Genomic DNA, 27,202 nt, shown 5'->3' with positions numbered 1-27,202 from the left:
ATCCCACCGACAGGCTCACCTGGTCCACCTCCGCCGCCCCCTGCTGCCAGTCTCTCCAAGGACCACGCTCCAGTCGTTCAAAACCTTCTTCCCATTTCCAGCATTTAGGAAATGTACTTTTTAGGAGTACATGATGAAGAATGAGGAATTCAAGACAGTATTTGGCCTCACTGCTGGATATAAGGGTACGGACTATGGAAAGAGGACTGACAACCAAGGTGGGGGATGATTTTACATTTTCCCCCCATGAAAGCAGTGTCAGAGGGAAGGGGCTTTAACCTGCAAATAGCGCTAATGCAATTATTTTTACAAGAGAGAGTGCAATTTCTATTTTTTCCTATTGCCAAGCATGAGATGCAGCCCCACTTTAACATCCCGATTCACGCTGCAGGAAGCAGGACCTGTGGAGCTCTGACAACATTGCAGGAAACCCTGAAAATAGTTAAACCAATTGTTTTAGCCCCAGGCCTTGCCTCAAATAAACCTGCTGAGCTTCTTCCTTACATACAACCCTTGACCACACAACCTCAAAAACAACAAACCCCAAAGAGTCTTTTATTCCGGTCTCCAAAGAGCAAACACTATCTTCCTACTGCTTCTATTCAAGCCAGTATCAAGCCCGGTAGCCTCCACAGATTAGCAAAGCCAAGGCCAAAAAGCACAGCCTTTGGGACCTGCTTCCCTGTCAAGAGTCAGCGAACAAATGTGTAAATAAGAGCTAAAGGCAGAAATGTCCAGCTTTCTCCCCGGATAAGAGAGCGGGCAGGTTTGCAGCTCGCAGGGCAGCACCAGCTCACGCGTGCTTGACAATGGGTCAGCAAAACCTACCCATAACAGAACAGAAAACCTTTTTTTAAAGCTGAAGTTAAAAACAGCCAAAAGTCAGTGGCTTCCTTATTTTAGAAAGGGTGTGGTTTTGCAAGGGCAAGTGGTTAAAGACAAGCTGTGCGAAACTTGTCTTAGCTGTAGGCTAATTTAAACCTTAACTGTAAAGCATCTTTCTAATTACAGACCTTTTAACTAATTACAGGTTGAATTTTTTGGTCTTGCAAAGGTGACTGCTTTTCACGCTCTCTCCCCACGTTCATCTTCAGCTGAAACTTGACTTATCCACGGTGGGCAAAACAGCGAGAAGATGCTGCTTGCTCAGCTGTTAGGAGCCACAAAGCTGAAGTTTCCAGAAGCAGGAGAGCAGGAGGGAAAAAATCCTTTGTTCAGATAAGTCAAAGACTTAAAACTGCTGGATTCAGAGGCTGGTTCTCTCTACAAAGCAAAGGTTAATCTGTCTTCAGCTCTAAAAGTTACACTGCTAACTGTATAGCTCCTCCAGATGCAAATGGACATCCATAAAACACCCACAGATAAGCACTGCTAACTTTTCAATCGCACACTTGAGAAACCATATGCATTTGATTATCACAATACGATGACACCAGACCGTATGTTCAACCTGACACCGCCAAGACCTAATAAGCTCTTCAACAGCTTTGACTTGAACCAGTGGCATGGTCCACAAGGTCATTCAGTGTAAGGAAGGAGAATAAAATCAGAAAAGATAGAGTTCTGTATAATTAGAATAAGTAGTGACATTGTAATTAATGGTCAGAAAAAATGAAGAACCAGGAAAGCCAGACTAGAGACAGTCCATCTCCCTGTGATGATGGAAAGGCCATTTTTGCAACAAATGAGACTCAGTCACCATCTCCCACTGCCCTGCCTGGGCCATATGCTAGGACAAATGCTTCTTATAATGTTCCCCAAAGGTGCTCATTTACCCCAGTTCACAAAGCCCCAGACACTGGGCTTCCTCCTCCCAGCCAGACAGCTCTAGCACTTCAACATTCTCCATAAGAGACTTCTCCTAATGACTACCTTAAATCTCCCTTGCTACAGTTTAAGCTCATTACTTCCCATTTTCAAATTGCAAACTGCAATTAAAGCCCGTTCAGATGCTTATGAACACCCCAAAAGGGGCCCCTTTGAATTTGTTCCTTCCGGCCTGTGCTGCTTCAAAGCAATTCTTATTTTTGGGAGAGAAAACCCCAAACAGAGGAGCTGCTGTTGCATGGTTCATCCAGGTTCCTCCTTAGAAGACAGCCGTCAGCAGACGGGGTCCTCAGCATGTCACAGCAAACTGACTCTAAGCAAAGCGTAGTTTCAGCTTAGCTTGAAAGTAAACTGTGAGCACTGAAGTAGATTTTAAAAAAAACATGGAGTGAAAACCCTCTGGGAAAGGAATAATGTTGGGAATGGGTCCAGCAGCTGTCATTTAAAAAAAAGGCAGAGGATTGTTAGAAACCGGCAGCGTTTAAGGGCACCTCTGCACTCACAGCAATTATCCACTGGGTTCGATGCTCCAGGCGTTTGGGAGCTGATTTACTGCTGGATTGGACATCCTTGCCTTGAAGACAGCAGCGTCCATCAGAGGAGTGGGGCAGGCACAGCTTACATGTCAGGTTGTAACACACAGCCCGCATCCGTCTCCTTCCTAGAACTGCAAAGCAGGAGGAAACCTGCAGGTTTCTCACCCGTTTATCAAGGAAAAGGCTCCAGAGATGCAGAGGGCATCTCCCATCCCATTACTCGCGTACATTGTAGACTCACAGGAATTCGCTGGCTGTCTCAGGCAACTTGGGGAGTCACTGCCTGAATACAGTAGGATTTTTTATGGTTTCATGCTGTATCTTTTCTATTCTAGGACTTAAATCAAACAGCACATTTATTATCGCAAAATAAAAAAAAAAAAAAAGAACAGTCTTGAGTGGTCATATTCTGTCCTTCCTCAGTCACAGCATTCGGAGACCTGAATCCTTTACTCTCATCCAGAAACAAACCTTGCACCAGGATGTGACACCAAGTAACTCCCGGGATTTTAAGTCTCCTGGAAATGAAAAACCCATAAGTAGGAACCGCAGCCACAGCAGTCCCAGGACCTCACATTCGTCTCTCCTGATGCCGGAGCTGCTCGAGGACAGAGACCCCACACCCTCTCTGGTCCTTCCCTTCCCCATTGCCTGCCCCATGTGAGCTGGGCTTTGCTCCCCCATGAAAGGCTCTGGGGCACAGAGCTCTGGGCCCTGCGAGATGGGGCGTTTGTGACTTAGAGGAGCAGCTCCCCGCCTGCCTCGGTGTCCCCAGATCTGCCCGTGCAGCTGGGAGTGCTGGCAGCGGGCAGGACCAAGCCTTACCAGCCCTTGTGGCTCCTCTCCCATCCTCGCGCTGACAGCATATGTTCCTCTCAAGCAACCAAGTGTGGCACGCAGGACAAGGACATGTGCCCTTCGGTCCTGGGGAAGGGGGGGTGGCAGCACGTTCTTGCCTCCAGTTGGCCTTAAAGACCACTACGAACACAACATCTTCTTGTGGGGTGAGGAGGACTTCTGGGGCTGCCCCTGTTCTGAAGCTGCACTGAGCGATGTGCTCAACCCCTCACTTACGTCTGAGCAGCACTTTAAAAGCAGTTTAACCCGTGTGGGAATCTGGTTAGGTTGAATAAACCATGAGAGCCCTCCTCATTAAAGGAGGCTTAGACTGAATTAAAATCCTTCTGCTTAATAAATTAGGTTAAAGTCAGCCCAGATTAGAAAACCCCTATAATAAATCAACCCTCTAGATGCAACCACCTCTCAACTGCCAGTTATTTTCTCTGGCTGCTTTTAACCCTGTTTTCTCCCTCTCACTGAGCAATGATAACACCAGACCAGGCTCTTGGTCAACCTCTGGACGGCCAGCTCAACTGCTGGGGGCTACAGATGGATGTGGGTGACACACTGTCGCAATAAAGCCTGCACAGAAACAGCACAAACACCATGTTTTATGTGCCACAAATACAGTGCTGAGGATTTGGAGGGATGAATCATCACGCAAAGCAAGAACAATTAGAGATTCATAATCGGGAGGAGGGAAGGCTGGGGTGGGATGGGAAAAGGAAAGAGCAGGGCTGGGATTAGTTACTTCAGAAATATTAATAATATCTCAAGTTACCAAAGTACCGCACCCCCAGGCCAAAGCAGCAACATAGAGGGGGTGGGATGTTAACCAAAAAATGCAATTACATGTCACTATGTCCCACATCCTACACTGACTGCCAAGGAAACTTTTTTATCTAATTAAAGGATAACGATCCTTTACTTTGAGGCCACAGAAACACTTGGCATGACCGCGTTGAGCCTCACCTCTGCAAAAGGAAATGTCTCCCTGTCCATGAAGGGGATCCCTCCCTTCCCCAACCAGGAAACACAGCCCAGGAGGGCAACTGGAGTTGGTTTGTGACAGAAGCCAAGGGAGGATCCAGGCAAAATCACCCTCCCTTTGAGACATTTAAGACCAAGGAATGATTTCCCGTGCTATCACCTTGTCTGAGCAATGGGGACCACTCCTCTGCTGATGCTGGAGAGCATTTAACAGCACAGCCATTGAAGATGGGAGGCTGGGGCAGCTAGTTAATGGCCTAGACATCAACACACCCGTCTCACTGACCTGGGTTTCTGAGGGGACTCTTTGGGCTCCTTTGAACCGAACCAGCCACTGGTCTTACTCCTCTCATCTCTCCCTGGTGTCGCGTGGACGGACGAGCCATGGGAGGGTCCCACTTTCTCCCCCTGTGCTTTGCTCCCCACGTCACTCTTGTTGCCCCCTTGATGGAAGAGCCCACCCTTCACTTTCTTGTCTTCCTTCCTTGTTTCCTCGGGTTGTTTGTCCTTCGTCGTCTCTGTGGAGAAGACCATGGGTGTTGCAGCTTGTGTCGGCTTGTTCTCTAAGCGACTGTTTTCCTCCATCTTGGCTCTGCCCAGATGGTTACTGAGAGTGACAGCTTTTGTGGAAACCTTGAGCTCTTCTTGCAAGGCTAAGCTGGGAGGAGATGGGATGAACCTGGGCTCGTCTCTCTGCTGTGTCCTCTCCAAGTTGCTGATCCCCCAAGGCACCTCGTGGGAGTCGGGATGGAGGGGGGTGAAGCCGAAGCCCTCCTCCTGCCGTCTGGGAACACTGGGCACAGATGGTGGCGCAGAGCTCTGAGGGACAGACACGGGGCTCTTTGGTGCAGGCTCGTCGCTGTAAACGTGGCTTCCATTGATGCAGAGGGAAGACCGGGACACAGGATCATTCTTTGGCTTCAGGTTTTGGATTGCTTTTGGCTCCAGGACGGGGCTGACTTGGGAGACATCGTCACTGAATGCTCTCTTGTGGGTCAGCTTTGGAGATGGCAAGTAGTCTTTCACTGGGGGAAAATAAAACACAAAACAGAGGTGAGGTCATCTGAGCAACAGGCATAGGTATGAAAAGCATCGTTATCTTCTACTTGCAAACACTAGAGAGATCTGTGAAACCATAATGGCTTTCTCCCTCCCAGGCTCTATTGGATTGTAATTAAATGACTAGAAATGCAAAGCATGGGTCACAAGTATGTGGCTATACAAGCTATACGCTGTTCTCCCCAAGCACATCACCCCCACTGCAGGATCTGGAGATGAGAAAGATGAAAAAACCCTTCTCTGAGAGGATCTGAGATCGATAATAAATGCAACAAACTACCCAGAAGCTACTTAAAGGGCTTATGCTTCCATATGACTTAAGAGTTTGCACTGAATAAAAGACAATGAGCCTCTGAGCTCTGCTCCAACAGGCCAGGCTGCTGCTTTGTGTGATATAAGCCAGGAGGGTCCAGCGCCTGTTTCTCCCTCTCACTGCCTGACCCTGTGGCTATTGCTAACGCTCAGCAGATTTTGGGGTTACATGGAGAACCCAGTGAGAAGGACTGCCTGGACTTTAGGTAACATGCAGCTGCGCTCCCCTCCTAGCCAGAAATGCTCTCTCCTTTGCTGGTTTTGGCTGGGATGGAGTTAATTTTCTTCGCAGTAGCTACTATGGGGCTATGTTTTGGATTTGTGCTGAAAACAGTGCTGAAAATACAGGGATGTTTTGGTTACTGCTAAGCAGTGCTTACACAGAGTCAAGGCCTGTTCTGCTTCTCACACCACACCACCAGCGAGCAGGCCGGAGGGGCACAAGAAGCTGGGAGGGAACACAGCCAGGACAGCTGACGCCAATCGACCAAAGGGATACCCCATACCATGTGACATCATGCGCAGTTTATAAAGCTGGAGGAAGAAGAAGCGAATGGGGGACGTTCAGAGTGATGGCATTTGTCTTCCCAAGTAACTGTTATGCATGATGGAGCCCTGCTTTCCTGGATATGGCCGAACACCTGTCTGCCAATGGGAAGCAATGAATGAATTCCCTGTTTGCTTTGCTTGCGTGCACGGCTTTTGTTTTACCTATTAAACTGTCTTTATATCAACCCATGACTGTTCTCACTTTTACTCTTCTGATTCTCTCCCCCATCACAACGGGGGGGCAGTGAGCAAGCAGCTGTGTGTGCTTAGTTGCCAGCTGGGGTTAAACTATGACACTCCTTCACCATGATGCGAGGATCACGGGGCCAAACCAGTGCCTCTACTCGCTCTCCAGCCACTCACAGGAACATCACCCACCAGAAACCGTGAGGCATCATGCAGGCAGCTTTGCCAGCACAGTGAGAAGCAGCATGTACCCAGGGACTCCCACCCAATATGGGAATTTGCTGTCTCCAGCCAATTAAACCATTTAATTATACATCTTGTTTTCAAGGGATGGCAAGAATTAATTCACTACAAGGGCCTTTTTTGTTTGCAAATCGCCACTCTCCGAGCGCCAAGAGCTCAGATTGCTTTAATCACCGGGAACTGGTCACTGTTTCAGCTTTGCCTCCAAGCCGGAGGCATCTCATTAGACAGCCAGGCAGCAGTGCAGCACAGCACCAGTGTGCTCGGCTTCACCCAGCCCTCTCCCAGGGGCTTACTGCTACGAGCCACTGTTAGCGACCCGCTTTCAGGGTGCAGAGAAGAAATGGTCCTAAAGCACCCTCGTGGCCTGCAGGCTCGCGTTGAACTGCAGGGCGCACATGCAGCATCAACGTTAAGTCAGGCTGCCCATATACAGGCTCAGCATGAAAAGCAAAATCTTAGACGTAGCCCCCTATTCTGACAAGCACGTTACTGACAGCACGCAGAAGGTCTCAGAGGGTTTGTGCAGGACGCCGCTTTTTAGGTAAGCAATTAGTTAACAGATTTGCAGGAAAGCCTCAACAGCCCCTTACAAAGAAAAGAAGGAAAAAAGAAGGAGGGTGAGGATTAAAACCGTCATCCTCTTACCAGAGCGTTCGGTGGACAGACTGCTGTGTCTGCTTGGGGATTTTGTTACCTCGGGAACATTTGCAGCCAAGCCCAGGCTGGCAGAAGAGATGGTGCTGTCGGATCCCAGGGAGGTGTTGGATTGCGTCAGGGACGACTTGCGCAGCTTGTTCTTCAAGAAGAAGCCCTTGACTTTGGACTTCTTGCCCCCAACATCATAGTCATCCTCCATGTCGAGGGCGCCCATGCTGCTGGGGATGATGGCAGAGGCTGACTCCAAGTCATATTTCTTCTTGCCCTTCACCTTGTCCTTCAGCTTGCCAAAAGGCGACCGTGGCTTGTCCTTCATGGACAGGTCAAACATGCTGGCTGTAAGGTTGTTGCGTGTGAACTGGATGCTCACCAGGATCTCACCACGCTCCTTCTCCTTCTTCCCAGCCTTGGAGTGTAGCTTGTGCCACCTGGAGCCAGAGAGGAAAAAAAAGCAAAGGCCCATTCGTCATTTCCAAGAGCCACAAGTCAGAAAGACCTCTGGGAGGATGCTGCTGGGTGGGACCTAGCACAAGCACCCCAGAATTCACCCAAGACCTGAGTCAGAGACACACAAACGCCAAGCACGGAGGTTTTGGATGGGACCAGAACCCTCCCTGAACCACAGCGGCTTCATAAGAGCTCTGTCTCCATCCCTGTCCTAAAGCACTTCCACTAAAAAACCTGGCAAACACCATCTTGCTCACCCTGGCATCAGACACTGACATGCATTTCATGGGGGTAAGTTACTGGTGGCCAAAGTTTTGTACAGTCAGTTGATACATTGCTGTGAGCCTGTGTTTAAAAAAAGATGGTGCTTTGTGCTTGCATTTTAAATATTCAAGAGCCACTGACTCAGAACAAATCCTTTCAAGTCAGAGACAATACCGTAATGGCAAAGGCACTCAACAACATTCACTGAAATAACTTTATGTCAGACCCTCTGTGCCTCACCCTACATAAAGGTGCTGAAGTTTGCCTGGAAGTTTCCTTGCATCAAGCATTTAGAGGATGCTGCATCCCAGGAGCTCTCTATGGGCAGGAGGAGCTGCTATGCAGCACCTACCCTACCCTACCAAGGTTAGTGGATTTTTGGGAAACATCTGCATTCCCACAGCCAGCCCATGGCAGTCTCCAGCCTGCAGTACAGTTTTGGGATCTGCAATGACCTGATGTGATGGTGGATGATGCAACACACCTATACATCCATCAGCTTCCCCTCCTCCAAATCCTTCAATTCTGCTAAAACATCTGTAAAATACGAGGCAGCTCAGAAGCCTGAGCTGAGGAGGGAAAAGGACTTGACTTTAACGCCCCCCGTGCTGGTTGCCAAAGCCCAGCACTGTGCCACTGGGGCTGGCGAGAGCTCCCAAATGAGATACCGGCCATATCCACCAGCACAAAAGCTTCGACCGACTCCACAGTAGATTAACAGAGGATGCTCCCCACTGCCCTGCCCCAGATGAAACCCATAACGCAGACTTTGCTCACAGAGATGGAAAGAGCATGGGAAAAGCCTCCAAAACATTCACTGCACAAGGGAAAAAAACATCCCAACCTCCATTTAGGGCCCAGTCCCTCCACAGGGAATAACCTGTGCACTGGCAGGCATGGAGCAACCCCTGGTACACGATGGGAGAGGGAACTTGCCTCCTGCCGGCTGGAACAAACGGTGGGTGAGAGGGCAGCAAAGCAAGGGATGCCCAGAGACACCTTCTAGCTCTCCAGTTCACAGTGGTAACATGGTCAGACGGGGCAGCACGAAACACAGGCCATGACGGAACCATTTCTTCCCCCAAACTGCTGCTGACCCAGTGGTCCTTCACTCTCTTCTCCTCCTGTAATATGCCTGATCTTTCTGCCCCGGTTCCAAGTGCTGCTTCCTGAGGTGGCTGCAGCAGGATGAGTGGGTCTCCAGCACAGCCATTGCCCCAGCAGCTCTGATCCCTCACGGATAAAAGTATTAAAATTCCCCTTAACGAGGCGCAAGGAAATATGTATGTTCAGGACAGACTCTATTTCTCCATGACATGCTTCACAGGTGAAGCAGGCAGCAATGAGAGTTGGAAGAAATTTCTAGACCTGGGATAACAATTTCCCAATGATTTCCCAGAAAATAAAAATCCTAGCGGTGTTTACATCCACTTGAAAAATGAAGTCACTGAAAAGGAAAAAAAAAGAGGAAGGAAAATGTGAAGGACGGAGATGGGTGTGACCATGCTGAAATCACCAGGGCAAGGAGAAACTTGAATCGCATCCTCCAGACGTTTCTGTATTATTGCTGGGGATGTTATCGCATCTTGGATGAAGGGAGGAGCTGGAAAGCCTGAGGAGCCTAAAATGTACCTCGTGAAGGGGGAACAAAACCCCTAATTCCCTGCTGGGATGCCTGGATAAATAACACGAGTGCACAGCTGGAAGCACCCAGGTCCTTCACCACACAATTCAGGTGCCACCGAAATGCAGGAGGGACAGAGCCTGTGACTTTGCTGGGCACAGATGTGGGGTTAAATCCCCAGTGAACCCATTCCTATTCCTGCCGCTTGCTTATCTCACCCCCATATGATGTCCTTTGAAAAATTTTCAGTACCCAGGCTTGAAAATATCCAGGCATGCAGAAAAAAAAAAAAAAACAAACATGAAAAAAAGCAGCATTAACCCCTTGCAGCAAGTCATCATCTGCAAAGAGACATCCAAATGAGCTGATCCGCCGCCAGGGAGCAGTTAGGGAAGCAGGAGCAGGTGAGTCAGTGGACTCTTCCCGTAGGAGCAGTGAGGAAAAGGCTGCTTGGAACAGGCTGTGGCCACAGCACATCAAATATTATGTTGCTCAGTTTGATGCAAGAGCTGGAAGAAGTTCAAGAGGGAAGGGCTGCAGCAGCCTGCCAGCTGGGAGAGGAGATTTGGGGGCTGAATCATTTAGCAGGAAAAGAAAAAAACCTCGCAAGTAGTTTTTATATCTTACGTCATCCCAAGGAAAAAAAAAAAAAAAAACAAAACAGAAAATCTGGGTGGATTAACATAAGGAAAGGCACAAGCTTGAGGATGATGAGATATAACAGCCCACAGAAGCCCTGCACTGGCTCAGCTCACATGGATATGCTCTCAGCATCTCCCATCCCATTGCTTATAATGTTGTGGTCATTAAAATTAATTTGGGTGCTCAGTGGTGACGCCTTTGAAAGAACAAGCCTTAAAACCTGATCTGCTTCAAAAAGCATCCGTTCAAGGAAAAACCTCTGCTTATGCTGGCACTGGATTAAGGAGCTTTTTTTGCTTCCCAAGACCTAATCAGCAGTCAACAAGCAGTTGGGACTACACCTCAAACATGGAACAGAGCTATTTTTAGGCTAAGCTCTAAGTTTATGGCACAAGATGAGTGTTTGGGAGGATTAAGTTGTTCCATGTTGGGTTTTTCATTTTTTTATGAATCAGCTCCAGTGGAAACAGGAGGTGCAAACATTCAGCTGGGATGTGGCAGGAGAGCGGGACTGAGGCAGGTTTCAAGTTCCAGCCCAGCTAAACGCAAACTCCTGCAGCATCTTTTCGCTGTTAACCCCATCCCACACCCATTGTTTTCCCATGTTTCTTCCACAAGCTGCCCTCAGGGGGAAGCCCTGGGTGGGGGGGTTCTGGATTGGGGCCAAGTGTCCAAGGGGGACATGGGACTAGACGATACGCCTGGAAAAACAAACCAGCTTCTGTCCATACAAACACTTTTCCAAGTCTGAAACAGCCGCCATGGGCTTTGCAGCTCAGGCTCAGACCAATCGCTCTGAACTTATCAGACTGTGGAACGGGTGCTGGCACTGAGGAGCTCAGGGAGATCGAGGAAGCCGTGTCAACCATGTCCAGCATCAGGAACCCAGGACTGCAAGGACCCGCTTCTTGGAGGTGTTTTGGAGGCCTCTCTTGAGGATGGTGTCACCAGCTTAGGTCCAGCTCCTCGCTGCACAGGACATCCAGGACAAGCCACACATCTCTGGCCACCTACTCCCGGGGTGCTGTTCTTAGCAATGTTTGGAGGGGTCACAGCCTGACACAGACTTTGCTAGTTAAAAAAACATTAAATTAAACAGGCTGTCTCAGTGCCAGAGCTGGTGGTGATTGAGAGTAGAATTCCTCCTAGCTCAGGAGACCTGCTTGGTGCCTGAGTCTGTGCTCCTTCCCTTGCTCTCTACAACTGGAAATGGTCTTCTCCCTTGAACACGGAGCAGAGGATGAAACCTGCAGCTTTCCAGCCTGCTGGTCCTGTATCAACACCCTTCTGGCTCTGTGGAGAACTGCTCCTTTCCACCCGTCAGCTACTGCCCACCTCCACTGCAAGGCAATGCTTCTGCTGAGACACCTTGGCCCTGGACATATGGAGAGCTGGGCTTTATTCAGAGACAACTCCAACGCGACACGTCCAGGGAACGCAGCTCGAGCCAACTTGAAGACAGGAGCTGCAGGTTCAGGCAATTGGCTTTTGCTAAAAAAAAAATATATATTCTTTCCTCTTACAGCCCACGGGTCCAGTGCCTCTGTGCATTGGGTGCCTGCTTGCAGCATGGCACCATGCTGGGTGTGCATTCCCTGAAAGGCAAAGGGCTTCTTTCTCCCAGCATCACCCCGGGACCTGCCCTCCACGGATGCTACGGTGGGGAAGGGGCAGGCAGGCACCCAGGCCCCAGGGATCTCTGCAGGGGGAAGGAAGCAGCAAGCCGCCCCAGCACACAGGGATGGGAGAGGAAACCTCAAACCAAAAACTCCCTGCAGGCGCCCCAGAAAGGGGAAACAGCTGGAGGCCCCTGCGAGCTCTTGGGCGGCTCCTGGGAAGCAAGATATGCTCCGGGGGCTTGCAAGCTCACATCCCACCACAGTAACACTGCTTGTGAGCATGGATGTACGGTGGAGGGCTCTCCAGCCCCCCTGCATGGCTGTACACGCTCATTTAGGGTCACCGTGTTTAATCAGCACATCCAAACTGCCTCCAGACAGTTTCAGTAAAACCCTTTCCTGTGCAAAGGCTCCTCTCTCCTCCCACTCGCCCCCACTGGGAGTCAAGGAGAACGGCGAGCCATGCAGCGCAGCTGCCAAAAGGCAGGTTTGGGAGGAAAGGCAGAAAGCGCCTGGCATCTATTTTAACATTTGCTGTTGCTGAGATCAATCAAAGCAGCGAGGGAGGCATGGAGAGCAGAGCACAAAGCATTGCTGTAACTCCAGGCCCCCAAAAAACACGTGCTTTCCCCCATCCTCCAGCAGCATCCCATACCGGAAAGCCAACTAGTGCTGAGCAAAGGGAAAAAAAAACCCTGGCATGGAAACAAGAGCGTAGGAGCTGTTTGTTAAGGAGGGAAAGTGACCCCATGGAGGACGCCGACAGGATGGATTTGGTCGGCATCAGCGCCTGGTTTGCATGATCCCCTTCCCCTGCACTTCCTCCTCCAGCCGGCTGTGACTGTTTATGGGGGGCACAGGGAGCCCCTGCTCCTAGAAACCTCGTGTTGGGTATCTGAGCTACAGGGGGAAGATGCTTGGGCAGTTTTTCCTCCCCGCCTCATCCATGTGGGCTGCCCCAGCACCTACCACGACGGGAAGCCAAGCTGCGGGATGAACAGGGATGAACACAGAGCCAACCCTTAACAGAAAGGCAATGCTGACCATGGCAAGGGGAGACTGACCCCAGGGTTTCTGTCACTTTGTCCCTTCCATGATACCCTTCTGATAAGCAACTCCTTCAGCACAAAACCAAGCACAAAGCCCAAGCCCCAATCCTGTCAGCAGCTACGCAGGTCGTCAACCAGAAGCCCCCCAGTGATCCGATCTTATTTTGTTGGTTTGGGATTACTACAGTCCCAACACCAGGATGAGATCAGGCCAGCAGGGCAGTGCACGCAACATGGTTCTCAGAGATGCTGTATGCACCATCAGGGCACCATCCTGCCCTACTTTCAGGGAGGACGTAAGTCCTTCCAAGAAGGACCGCCCTTGCTCTTCCATGGGTCTGGCTGGGGTCCCCAAGAGAACCCCATCCACCCTCCAGCTCAGCCAAACCTACCTCGCCCCCCAGACCTGTCCAACACACCTGAGGTACCTTCAGCAATGGTTCTCCAGTTTCACTCCCAGACTAGTCCCAGTGCCTTACTAGCAGCAGGTTCAAGACAGCTTCCTTTAGTGGTTAAGTCCTTCAGCAACTCTCAGTGTTCATGGATGCACATGGGGAAGGATGCTCATCTGGAGCGTTTCTAGAGCACTTCAGTGGTCAGACACTTCCTAAAACCCTCCCAAAACCACTCAGTGTCATCAGGGTGGCCAAGGTTCTCCTCAACCCAAAGAGATACGCTCCTGCCACATGCCAACTCACCCACCTGAGCTGCAGTATGGAGCAAGAGACATCCCAACATGGAGCCAATGACTCTTCCCCAACCACACCAGCCTGTCATTTACTGCTGATTCATCCCTGCAACAAGATCTTCCTTGCTTATGAAAAGAACCCCAAGTCTTTAATTAAAGACTACTTGGGACCCTACAGCAACCGAGCGAGCAGGACGGAGCACAGAAAAGGCAACCCAGGGAAAACATGAACATTGGCAGAAGGGGCATCGCTCCTCCTGGCATGACCCCCCTCAATGGACACGGCACACGCAGCAAAGAGGCATTTGGTGAGACGAGAACTGAAGCAGCCTCGCAGAAACATGCACATCGCACTGGGCCAGGAGGAAGTTCACCTACCCTAGAAGGGAAGCACAGGGTGGAAAATAACCCAGCCCTGGGGAGTTTCGTGCTTTTTCTCTGGCTTCATGTTTTTGACACAGATTCCCCTGCCAGTGCTGGGAAGCTTTTCTGCAGCGTAGGTTCATTTTGTGTTGGTTTTGGATGGCCTGTTTTGCAAGGTGATCCCTGTAAGCTGCTAAAAGCACAGATGGAAAATAAATACAGGCTGATTCCCCCACGGATGGGGAAGAAAGGGCTCGAGAAGCTGAGGTGGTAAGTTCATCTCTGCAAACGTTCCTCTGAGAAGTGCTCGAAAACAATCTTGAACAAACCAACCCCCCACAGCTCATTAGATAATTCAGATCACTGCTAACGAAGCAACTCAACCCTGCTCTTCTAATAGGTTCCAGCTTTGATACAACCAACTCAGCTGCTCAAGAGAGTGGTGGCTAAATGGGATGTAGAAACAAAGAGCAGAAGCTGTGTGGTGGGGAGCGCGAAAGGATGGTGCTACAGACTCAGTGCTGGTGCTCCAAGCAATGTAGTACTGCAGCTGATGTGGGAGCACGGGACAACCAGGAACCTACACAAGAAACTCCCACCACCAACTCACACCCATGCCGGGACAGAGAAAGCTGTCCAAGCTCTCCTATATGCATGCCCTGCTGAAGGGCTTGTCCCACGACTCACAGGTCAGGAAAAGAGATGCTGTCACTCAGTGGGTCTCAATGGCAGGGAAAAGTCTGAAAACCTGCAAGGCACGATGAAAACCAGAAAGAAAACCAGCCCTGCTTGCGCCCACAGCTCACTGGCAAGCCTGATACAACACCCAGGCTGTGCTACACAGGTGGTGCTCCAGGCATGTATCCTGCAGCACCTCAGTGCTCCATGCACAAGGTCCATCCTGGCAAGGTCCTGAGCATCCTCACTCCTGCATCCCAGCAGGACCCTGCTGCCTGGCACCTTCCCTTGGCTATGGCAGGACTGGAGTGGCCCAGACCTGCAGAGCCCCCAGACAGGCTGTTTTCTTGACCCTGTTCACAGAGGAGACAGAGGATGGCTGCCCAACCACCCTCTGCCCCCAAATTTGCCCCTGCAGCCTCTGTGCTGACTGGCAGAGGCAAACAGGGTATGTGATGGCATGGAGAGGGATGGGTTTAGAAGCAGGGTAGACATCAGGGATGGGGAAGAACTATCAATCACGAGGACAGTGTCGGCATGACAGCAAGGGCCGGTAACTTGATCACAAATCAATTTAGGCTAAGAAGATCAGAAGCTTTCCCCTCTCTAGCAGAGGATGGGGAGGTAGGAAGAGGAAGGGAGGGAAGATTTAAGGAGCTGTAAAACGGAGCATGAAACATTTATGAATGAAGAAGAAATAGTAATAGCAGGAGACAGAAATTGATCTCTTTGGCTGTATTTATCTGTTTATGCTTCAGAGCGTCCGAGGTTTGCGTCCTTTGAGTTGTGAACAAGCCAATAAACCACATTTGTGGTCACCAAATGACCTGAACTGCCAGGCCAGCGCCAACTGGGCACAGCAAGACTATGGGATGAGGCCCCTGTGCGAAGATGGGAGAGGAGGCAGCGCTGGTGATCCGCTGACCCGCTGCACAAAAAAACAAGGACACAAAGAAAAGTTAAAAAACCAAGCCCCTGAGCTGACTTTGCAAGATTGCAAAGCACAACTGACACCGAGGAGCTGCTCCACAGGTTCCCCCAGTACACCTGCTTCTGGGGAGCTACTTAATGCACAACTCAATGTGCACAGGACGGGCTGGAGAAACACGTTTTTGCTGTAAATCCTTTTCCACTTCCAGCTGGGAAGCGCATCACAGCAGGGCTTGCATGGAGAACCTAGTACCTAGAGGCAACACAAGACTTGGGAACGCAGCACCTGTCCTCCAAAGGAGAAACCAACCCGAGGGGTTCCATGCAGCTTAGAATACCAGCTACACCGGCTATGGCAACAGGTCACACATCGATTGTTTGTTCGTCGCATCAGCAGACACTGCAACCTGCTCTTGGCATGAGTCACACATGCGAAAAAGTGGGGGAAAGGGGAAAAAGGAACAAATCTTAAGCCCAGCAGCAGGTTGCTCTAATTACACACAGCTTTATCTTTGGTGGACTTTCTGGTGACGAGACCCATGCGCTGGAAATGCAGAGCTGGGGAGGCCGCGAGACGCTGCTCTGGGGACAGGACTCCCAAACGCCCAGCCCAGGCTGGAAATGCCATCCCACTGGAAACCCACACCTGCATCCCCAGCTAAGCTTCTGACAAAGAAAGCAAATTCCCATGGCAGTTATTTGCACACTTTTGCCCAGCACAGGCTCCAACAAGCCCTGGGGTGGGAAAAGAGGCGGCGGCAAAGGTTTAAAAGCCATTTTCACTCAACAGACTGCATACAGAAAGGACGCGAGGTCATTTTTGGACTCCAGTTGTCAAAAAGCCCCATGCAGGAGCTGTGCAGAGGCAGCAGCCCATGCCAGCACGCCTGCAATGACCAGCATCCAGAGCAAGAGGATTCCATCGACAGGATTCCAAGGCGAGACGACACTAGAGCACACAGAGCCTGCAGGGTTACTCGGGGCAATGAGCCCATTTTCCCTACACACGGGCACCTATGTAGGCGCATTTGCAAGCTGGCTACAGTGGATGGGCAGAATAACCCAGTCTAGACTCTGCCCTGTCAGCAGCCATGGCACAGACATACTCTCCACCCCAACGGATGGATGCTCTCCCTCTGGTTACGATGTCAAAGAAATGGGGTGTCTCCAGCAGCCCCTGAGCTGTAACACACCACTCCCAAGTGGCCATGCTGCCAGGGTGCAGCTGAAGGTGCCTGCAGATGCTCTCCTCTGGGGCAATGCCATAATCAAGCGGGTTTCCCCAGGAACCATGAAGAGCAGACAAAAAAACCTCCTATCCTGCTGTGGACACTGCCTTTGAGCCATCCAGCTCAGCGCAGCATGACGATGCATCCCCTTGGAGGGCCAGAGGAGTGGAGGGCAGAGCCCACCCTGCCTTCCTAGTCACCAAGGAGGAAGGACTGGCAAGAAATGTTTTGCCAGGCTCTGTAGGGAAGGGAGGGAATCACCTTGGAAAGATGAACTGAGGTGGCGAGGCTCCCGAAGCATGGCGTGAGCACTAGCTGAGCTCAGCACATGCAATAGCACCAGTTACACCCACGTCTGGAGCTTTGTACCAACAGGTTTGAGGTGTTTTCCAGGCTGGCTGTGGGTTTTTCTGCAGCTGCTAAGGGAAAAAGATAGCTGGAGGCAGTTAGGCCTCCACCAATTAGCGTGAAACAGAGAAAGAAGCCTGAATCTGCAGCTTTTTGTTTTTTAAGATGACGGAGGGTGACAGGCCAGTGCTGTCGGCCACTGACAGCCCAAACTCAACATGACAGAGTTGCAAAGTTGGGATCAAATGCTCAAATATCTTTTAAAAATAACAAAAGCAGAGGCTTCCTGGAGCAGAACAGAGCAAGGGCCTTATACCTCTTAAACTGACCTCAGCAACTGGGTGAAAATGGGGTTGACTGGGCAGGTAGGAGCAATATTAAGCAGTGCCACCATTTTCTAAGCAGCATCACCTTTGATGCTTTCCCTGTGGGCTCCCAGCTAGGGGCAAATGCTTGCCCACGACAAGCTGGAGACCAAGGTCCCTATCCCAAGGCCTGGCTGCCTCCTGCCCAGCCTTGCCTCTGGCAGCACAGAGAGCATCTCAACCTGATTTTTGGCAGGACTAACCCTCTCCTTCCCCTGCTTGGCAATGTTTCGACACAGCAGGGCGTTTCCTGGCTTGGCTGAGACACAACAAGCCCTCAGAGCTGCCTTTCCAGCCCAAAACCAAGGATTTCATCACAGCTGCTGTTCTCGGCCACCCTGAAGACCTTCATGAGCCTACCCTGAAGACCTTCACGAACCTCTGATCACAATCCCTGAGGAAGAGGGCTCTGTTTCCCCTGTTATTAAAACTTTCCATCCCAAAACTATCACAGAGCAGCTACTTCCTCTCTGCCCCACTGCAAGGACTCTTCCTCTCCTAGGCTTAAGAACAGACGTGCAGAGGACACATCTGCAGCGATCTGGCCTCAGCTCATGCCTGATAGGGAGCAGAAAGTGAGCTACTACCCTGTATGCGAAAACCTCCCCTAAGAGAAGCAGCCAGAAGCCAGGGCCACAGTGGCAATGGCAACGAGCACAAACCACCACATCCAAGAGAGATGCCACAGCCAAGAGCCCGCAGGCCACAGCACGTGTTCTGCTGCTAATGATCTCCGCTGATTTTAATTTAACAAGGGAGGGCGACGGCCACAAGCACACCATGGGCTGACAGCAGTCCAGAGGGGTTGGCAGTGGAGATGAAAGCAGGTCTGTGCCTGGGGGAAACAAGGACAGTGCCACAGAAAGCACATTACCCATCTGCTTTCGCCACAGCAAGGAGGGGACATGATGGGTACAACCAGCAAGGGGAAGGGAAAAGTGCCTGATCTGGGGCTTAGCTCAGGAAAGACCAACAGACAGCTAGGGAACCCCAGCAGGGACTCGGGAACTGTCCCTTGGCCTTGAGGGTGCTTCTTGCCCCTCCAAGGCCCCAACGCTGCTTTGCTGCTGGGCAGACGGGCACCACACATTATTGGGCAATGATGTGACCTTACGGAGAGCTTCTCAGTCACCCTGGGGCCAAAGCAAATTCAGAGCAGTGTCCCCCTGAGATACCTCCGTCTCAGCCCATTCCTTCCCCTCAGCCATGCTGCTTCCCTATGCCGAGCCACGTAGCTGCAGGCAGCGACAGGGCCGACGAGCTCCTTCTCCAACCAGCTCTGCCAGCTGTCTTGGCATGACTCCATGACACCTTCTTCCCAAGCCCAAGGAAATCCCCGTCCCTTCTTCACTGAGCCTTGCCCCAGAACTGAGTTCCATCAGGACATGGGGCAGAGAAGTCCCAGTGGCCTCAAAGACTTCAGCTAGGAAAGCTTAGCACCAGTGGAAATGCTTTGTACCCCAACTAGCTTCTTTGCTGATGGAGAGCAAGGAGAGTATCTCGTTCCTGCTGACAGGGTGGAGATGCTGCAGCTGCCCGGGTGACAGGCTGCACGCAAGCCCAGTCCCCTCCAAGCAACCAGCCGCTCCACAGCTGGGCAAGAACAGGAACAAGTAAAGAGAACTGCAGCAGGGAGGGCTTTGGAGAATTTGGAGCTGGGCTAATTTTGCGCGGGTAACAACTCTGCAAGACAAGTTCCCTGTCGCAGAGACACCAAAGGCTACTCGCTGTCATTGCTCCCCGTCCAAGGCAGCAGCCAGCAAGCAACTGCAAGTCACTGCAGGAAAACACCAGAGCCAGGAATAAAAACTCCTCTGCTACACTTACTGTCCCCCTATGCAAAGAATGCCAGTGCTGCAAAGCCCTGAATTTTGCTCTCTGGAGACTGAGCTCCAACAGCCCGGTGTTTGCACAGCCAGCAGATCTTCACCTTGGAAGGCTCATGGCTTTGCCATGGCGCTATGAGATCTTAGGAAAAGAACACAAATGAAAATGAGATTTCAAAAGGCGAGAGAGGAGGTAATGACAATTAGGGTTTTTCTTTGCCTAGCTGTGCTGGTTTTGGCTGGGATGGAGTTAATTTTCTTCGCAGTAGCTACTATGGGGCTATGTTTTGGATTTGTGCTGAAAACAGTGCTGAAAATACAGGGATGTTTTGGTTACTGCTAAGCAGTGCTTACACAGAGTCAAGGCCTGTTCTGCTCCTCACACCACCCCACCAGCGAGCAGGCCGGAGGGGCACAAGAAGCTGGGAGGGAACACAGCCAGGACAGCTGACCCCAATCGACCAAAGGGATACCCCATACCATGTGACATCATGTGCAGTTTATAAAGCTGGGGGAAGAAGAAGCGAGGGGGGGATGTTCAGAATGATGGCATTTGTCTTCCCAAGTAACTGTTACACATGATGGAGCCCTGCTTTCCTGGAGATGGCCGAACACCTGTCTGCCAATGGGAAGCAGTGAATGAATTCCCTGTTTGCTTTGCTTGCCTGAGCGGCTTTTGTTTTACCTATTAAACTGTTTTAATCTCAATGCACGAGTTTTCTCACTTTTGCTCTTCTGATTCTTCCCCCCATGCCAGCTGGGGGCGAATGAGCAAGCAACTGTGTGGTGCTTAATTGTCGGCTGGGGTTAAACCACGACAGTCCTTTTGGCACCCAACATGGGTCTCGAAGGGTTTGAGATAACAACAGATTTGACTGTAATGTGCTAGATCGAGCTTATAGCTGTTACTGCTGTTTAGCTATTAATTGACAGGCTCCTGTGCTTGCCACGGCGCTTGCTTGTCTCGCTGTATATTACAGTCTAGTGCTCGTTAGTGGCTGCTTTTTGCTTATGCTGCTTGCTGTACTGCTATACTGCTTATTATCTTACTCAGTTGTGCCTGGAAACATTTTGATAGCAGCAGTGGCGATGCGCCTGGACTGGCAGAGGACCAGGGCACCGCTGCTGTTTCTGTGCTGCTGTACTGGACAGGATGGAACTCCAATGTGAACTTGAGTCAAAGGGACCGTGACCTGTGGATGAGTCCACGTGGGAGCAGGACACCCTGAGGCATCTGTGGCCCTGGATAAGCCCATGCCAGAGCAGGTACACCTCAAAGTGTCTGTGGCTGTGGTTATGTCTGTGCCGCAGAACATATACCTCTGAAGGGATTGTGGCCCAAGGCTAAGTCCACGTTGGAGAAGGTACACCTTGAAGCATCTGTGGCTATGGATAAGTCCATGCTGCAGCAGGTACACCTTGAAGCATCAGTGGCTGTGCATGAGGTCATGCTGGAAGACCTCAAAGCATGTGGCCATGGATAAGCCCATGACAGAGCAGGTACACCCCTGGAGAGACTGCAGCAATGGATGAGGCCATGTTGGAGGAGGTTCACTCCTGAAGGGACTGTGGCTGTGTGTAAGGCCATGCTGGAGCAGGTACATCTCTGAAGGCATTGTGTCTCATAGATAAAGCGCCACTTGGAGCATGTACACCCCTAAGGGACTGCAGTCTGTGGATAAGTCCAAGCCAGAGCAGAGGCAGGGGCAAGGGCAGATGTTCATTGCAATGTTAAACCTGATGGCTTGCTCCAAAGAGACCGGGGTGGAGATTGTAATGGAAATACCTTTAAATTCTTGAAACCCATGATTTAAGTTGCATGTTATAGGAATTACTATAGTAGGAATCACCTGAACCAATGCAGGACAAGCATTACAAGAAGCACTGCAAGTCCAGCAGTGACTTGACCTGAACTGGCTTTGGTGCCCAATAACTTCACGCAACACACCACATCTCCTGTCCTGAATGACCACGGAGCCCAAAGTCATAGACTAAATGAACTCAATGGACATTTGTGGACATAGAGCTAATTTTCTTCATAGTAGCTACTATGCAAGCTACTACTTGCTACTAGCAAGCAAGTGGCTGTGTGCTTAGTTGCCAGCGGGGGTTAAACCATGACACTAGCCTAGGAAACTCAGGGTGCCCACCATCCCTCCTTGCCACCAGCCTCACAGACCACGGAATAAAATCAAGGCCTTTCAGGCCCCCACGCAGTCAGGTCCAAGGTCCAATCCCACGAGTGTTACTGTGCACCTCCTGTCGTCCCCAGTGCCAATCCCGCGCCATGCCACCCACCCAACAGACCACATTGGCCAAGGGGAAGACACAGCCTGATGAGTGTCAGATTGAAGCTCTCGTCTCACTGCAGCTGAAGGCATTTACACCCTCCTCAGATGCTGCATTGGCGGGGACAGACATGGAGGTAATGATCCCCAGCTCGCTGCCACGCCACAGAGAAGCAGGATGAGCCCCCACAGGGAACTGCAATGGCATTTCCTGGATGTCAGGAAGCAGAAGCGATAGCTGCTTTGTGACTCCAGAAAAAAACCTCCTCTTCTATGCTGAGCCCTCATTTCAGAGGGACTGACCATTCCACTGTTTCCCTGCCAAACTACCATGTCTCCCCCCATGCCTGGGCCAAGCCGGCAGCAACTCGAGGACCCACCATCAGACCATTACAGTTGGACACAGTGATGGTCACCATGCCAGTATGCAAGCACTTTATTGCACTGCCTCACTGTGTTAGCAGCACTGAGATTTGGGCTCCCCAAATACGAGGCAAGACAGAGAGCTGCAGGGACCAAGTCACAGGGGAAGAAGAGTTGAGGACCAGGAGCATCCCACCTGGGCAGGGCCATGGTGAAGGGTTTTCCTGATGCAGAAAGATACTGCGTCGGGAGACACATATCGGGCTCAGCAGGGCAGTAAAAGGCATGGGTTAAAACCAGAAGAACTACATGGGCTGAAATGGGAAGGCAAAAATGATGCTCAGGACTGTTGCTTTGCTTGCCAACCCCAAGCCTTGGAGCTGGCTGAGTGTGGGACAAGCGTTAGGATGCCCAAAAAGGCCATGAGAGCTCTCAGGCTGCTCTTGTGCAACTCCAAGAGTTGATTTTCTCCCAGGCAAAACACTGAAATGACCAAGACATTCAGCTGAACAAGGCAGCTCATAAACACCCCTGGATGCCGGCTGATGGCTTGTTCCTGGAGAAGAGTCCAAGTTTGACGGAATATTTTCCATCATGCTGAAAACAAGTATAAAAATCATCACCGGTAAAGTTTCCGTGCAACAAAAATCAGCAGGAAAACGAGAGCAAGGTCAACACACTGACAAACAAGGCCTTTTTTTAAGCAGGCTCCCATTCCAACTGGCAGCAGTTTTATGCCCAGGAGCGAGGACTGCAGATGGGGTCTTAAAAAACAGCGTATGGCAAAGACTGAACTTATACTTCCCTCACTCAGGGGCCAACGATTATCTCTGCTGCACAGGCATGGGTGCGCTCTATGTTTCATTTCCAGAGTGGGAGAGTCTGTATTTGTTTTGCTGTTTTTTAATCTGGGACTAAAATTTCCTCTTAGACAAAGTTGTTTACAACAGGACCAAACCAGACATCAGAAGTTGGTTGGAAGCTTATGTGGCTTGCAGAGCCAGACTCCCGAGTCTCCCCTCAACCCTTCTTCCACCCAGCTGGACACACTCCATCACTCAGGACCTTCCTCCAAAAAAAAAGTGCAGCCCCTTCCACACTGCAGACCTGCCACCCACCCTCAAGACACCTTACAGCTCAGGGGTTCGAGCAAACGGAGATATCAGGGTCACACAGTGAGAGCTCTGCATCATGTTTTGTGTTCAGTCCCATCACTGGGGGCCACAGGCAAAGATAAGGAGCCTTAAAAGCTCTTGCAATCCTAAACAGCACGAGGGGAAGTTAATTTTACTTATGCAAGCGAAGCTACAGGAAGGGAGGGAGGGAGACAGACAGCAAAGATCCTGGGGATCTCCTGCCTCACAGCCCAGGTCCCCTCCTTGGGCTGCAGTAACAGTACCGCCAGGGTGACTGGCAGCTGTGACCAGCAGCACAGGGTCCAGCCACGTTGGACGTTGCACCCATGCGATTAATGGCCCCTGACGACAAGACCTTTGAGATGAGACCACAGGCTCAGCCTCCTGAAACCTTTGCGGGACTGTCGCAGGGCCCCCTGCTTTGCACAGCTTCATAAAATTCTGCTAACAGGAGCGTGGCTTTCCTCGAGACATGGCTCCTACCCTGGCTCCCGGCACAGGGCTCCCTACCCAAACCGCAAAGAGGACAGAAAGTTATTTCACATCCTCCCGTGCCAAAACAACATGTCTCTCCCAGCGCACCCGAAAGGCCGCGGATCAGCTTGCTCGCTCTGAAGTCTGTGCACGATGCTGGTTTGAATTAGGCCCAAAGAATTCAGATCCAGCTCCTCCGACGCCGCCCATACTCCAGGCAGCACTAATAAAAGCAAAATAAACGCGGGGGGGAAAACACTCAGACACTAACTCCAGGGTTAGTCACTTCTCCTATGTGCCCATGCTCCCTTTTTAGGGCAAGCAGGAGTCTCCATGGGCTGCAGATGCAAACGAGCTGCATTTCTCCACGGGAAAAGTTTTTCCAACCCCTTTTCGCGTTAATCCTGCTCTCCAGGAGTGAGGCTGCGACACTCTGCCAAGCCCCAGCACTCCCTCCGCCACCTCCTGGGCCGTGCCCTGGGTAGGAGGACGAGGGAGGCTCTTCTCCAAGCCTGCAGCTTCAGGCAGTGAGCCAGACAAATTCCTGGGGTCCTGGGAGCCAGCAATCAGCAGGGAAGCTCCCGGAGGCGCGCAGCAGCCCAGCCAGGTCTGCGTGCATTTCTCCGCCTGGCAAAGGCTAGAAAACATTATTATTGTTTTAAACCCTTCTGGGGGAAGGAAGAGGAACAGCAAATCCCACACACACAGGGTTTTATGCTGGAGGCAACACAGGGCTGGGGCTTGGTCCCCAGAACTGGGGGACCCTCCTGCAGCAGCACCATGACAAACCAGGTCACACCGACAGCCCCACCAAGCTGGTGGCAGCTGGAAAGCCATCACAGACATTGGAAGGACAAACCACCGCAGGCATCTGTGCCACAGCTTCCCAGGAGTGACAGACCCTGACGGAACCCTCCCAGGATGCAGAGGGACCTCCCAGCATCCTGTCCCCCTGGATCCCCTTCCCAGGGGGAAAAAGAACCCCATGATGCCTTGTCCTGCACCACTCCCTTCCTGAGAGGGTGGAGGGACCCTGAGACACCCCATCCTCCAAAACACGCTTCCTGGAGCGCATGTGGCATCCTACCCCCGTGATGCTCTCCCTGGAGCATCCACAGGCCCTGTAATACCCTGTATCCTCCAATGCCCTTCCTGGGTCATGCATGGACCCTGTGCCACCCCATCCTCTGTCACACCCCTTCCAGAGCACCCACAAACCCTACGATGCCCCCTCCCCCATAACACCCTTCTTGAAGCATGCATGGCTGCTGTGATGGTGGATCACCTCCTGCAAAGCCCTTCCTGGGGCATGTCAGGACCCCACGACACCCTTCCTACAGTGGCCACAGACCCTGTGACACCTACCTCCTGCAGTGCCCTTCCTGGGACACTCATTGACCCCATGATTCCTTGTTCCCAGCAACACTGTTCTTGGAGCATGCACGGACCCTGTGACACCCTACATCCTGCAAAGCCCTTTCCTGGGACAGACATGGACCTCACCACACCCTACCTCCTGCAATGCCCTCCCTGGGGCACACATGGACCCCATGACACTTCATCCACTGCAACACCCTTCCTGGGGCTCACACGGACCAATGACACCCATGATAGGACACACAGGCACCCGTGACACCCATCCCAGAGGCCTCCCCTGCTCTGTCCCCACGGGTGACGGGCGATGCCCGGCAGGACGCACTCACCGCTCGTCCGGCGCGCGGCCCTGCTGCAGGGCGGGCTCCAGGGGCACCAGGGCCTGGCCCAGGAAGCGGTCCATGCCCACCAGGGCCCGGTGCATGACGGTGAGCACCAGGCCGCCGCGAGCCAGGCCCGCCGGGGTGCCCAGCTCGGGGGGCAGCTCGAAAGCGCACTCCTCCCGCCACTCCGGGTTGCCGGTGCTCTTCTCGGCCACCGAGGTGCTGTACTTCTCGCGGCCCAGCTGGATGATGGTGTAGGCGTCGCTGGTGCCCGGCTTGCCGCCGCCGCCGCCCTTGCACCGCAGCCCACGGGCCTGTACCACCGTCACCTGGACGTGGGTGGGCAGCCAGGCCGGAGACCCCTCAGCGGGAAGCGCGGCCGCCCGCAGCAGCGCCATGGCGGGACCGCTGAGGAGGCGCCGGGCCGACCTGGGCTGGGCCGGACACAACCGGACACGACCGGACCGGACCGGACCGGGCCGGGCCTCGCTTCGCCTTCGCCGCCGCCGCCGCCGCAGCCGCCGCCGCAGCCGGGCCGCAGCGCGAGCGCCACCGGCCGCCCCGCCCCAAGCCCCGCCGCCACACGGCCTCTAACCCCGCCCCCTGCGTGCGGGGAACAGGAGGCGGGGGGGGGGGGGCGTGCACCGGAGGAGCGGGGGGGTACTGCGGGGGGCGGCCACCGGCGATGCGGGACTGGGCGGCCATCGAGGCCGGGCGTGCACCGCGGTGGGGGACACCGGGGGGTACGGGCACCGGGGCGGGGGAGTGCACTGGGGCGAGCACCGAGGGGGTCGAACACCGGGGACGCGGGACTGGGCGTGCACCGAGGCCGGACGTGCGACGGGGTGGGGCGGGCGCAGGGGGGGACGGGCACCGGGGTGGCGAGTGCACTGGGGCGGGCACCGAGGACGGCGAGCACGGGGACGCGGGACTGGGCTTGCACCGGGAGAGGGGTGGGGGGGCACCGGGGAGGGCGAGCACCGAGGACCCGGGACTGAGCGGGCACCGGGGAGGCGGGGCGGGGCGTGCGGCGAGGCTGCAGGGTGGAGCAGGCACCGCACGGCGCGCCGGGGCAGGCTGGGCCACCGCAAAGCCGCGACGGGCCACCCAGAGTGCGGCGAGGTGTCCCCCGCCCCCGGGCGAGCCGGGAAGAGGGGGGACAGGCCTGTGTGCCCCGGTGTCCCCGGCCCCTCCGGGCGCTGCTGTTACCGGCGTCTCCCTTGCGCTTCCTGCCACCCTGCCCGCGATGTGCGTGTGTGCGGGACCGTTCATGGAGTCATGGAATCATGGAATGGTTTGGGTTGGAAGGGACCTTCAAGATCATCTAGTTCAACCCCCCTGCCATGGGCAGGGACACCTCCCACCAGACCAGGCTGCTCAAAGCCCCGTCCAGCCTGACCTTGAAAACTTCCAAGGATGGGGCATTCACAGCTTCCCTGGGCAGCCTGTTCCAGTGCCTCACCTCCCTGAGAGTGAAGAATTTCTTCCCAATATCTAATCTAAATTGACCTTTTTCCAGTTTGAAGCTGTTAGCCCTCGTCCTATCACTACCTGCCCTTGTAAAAAGTCCCTCTCCAGCTTTCTTGGAGGTATCTTCAGGTATTGGTGCCAGCATGTGCATCCACATGCACGCATGTGCAAGCGTGAGCATGTACGTGTGCAAGCATGAGCATGAGCATCCACGTGTGTCCAAGCATGCTCCTGTGTCCATGCATGAGCCTGTGCATGCACTGTTTGCTGCCGGAGCGCCCCCTGCGCCCCGGGAGCACCCCCCTGCCAGGGGCTCTGAAGAGTCCCCACACCACCAGAAGGTTTGCAGGCTGCTTTGCCCTTGAACACGTGCATCCAGGAGCAGATTTCTGGATACCCCCCCACCAGGATTATTCCCAGGGATGATGGTGGCATGGAGCCATGCACAACTTTTCCCCTTCCTGAGCTTTGCTTCAAATATTCAGCAGCGTTTCCCACGC

At 52.7% G+C, this 27,202-nt stretch overlaps 1 protein-coding gene across 6 annotated transcripts in view; it reads right to left on the bottom strand.

The window, feature by feature from the left end:
* RAB11FIP5 (RAB11 family interacting protein 5) overlaps positions 1-25,770 on the bottom strand; it is a 44,766-nt gene extending 18,996 nt beyond the window's left edge. For all 6 annotated transcript variants that reach the window (XM_054202126.1, XM_054202128.1, XM_054202129.1 and 3 more), the window contains exons 1-3: positions 25,239-25,770; positions 7,191-7,630; positions 4,480-5,218 (exon numbers count right to left, since the gene is read on the bottom strand). In XM_054202126.1, the coding sequence (XP_054058101.1) occupies positions 4,480-5,218; positions 7,191-7,630; positions 25,239-25,630 (1,571 nt within the window). In that variant the 5' untranslated portion in view covers positions 25,631-25,770. The remainder of the gene's footprint in view (positions 1-4,479; positions 5,219-7,190; positions 7,631-25,238) is intronic.
* Positions 25,771-27,202: the final 1,432 nt, after the last annotated feature.

This window comes from Rissa tridactyla, chromosome 5 (assembly GCF_028500815.1).
Source record: "Rissa tridactyla isolate bRisTri1 chromosome 5, bRisTri1.patW.cur.20221130, whole genome shotgun sequence".
Taxonomy (NCBI): domain Eukaryota; kingdom Metazoa; phylum Chordata; class Aves; order Charadriiformes; family Laridae; genus Rissa; species Rissa tridactyla.
This window is presented reverse-complemented; position numbering and strand designations above follow the sequence as displayed.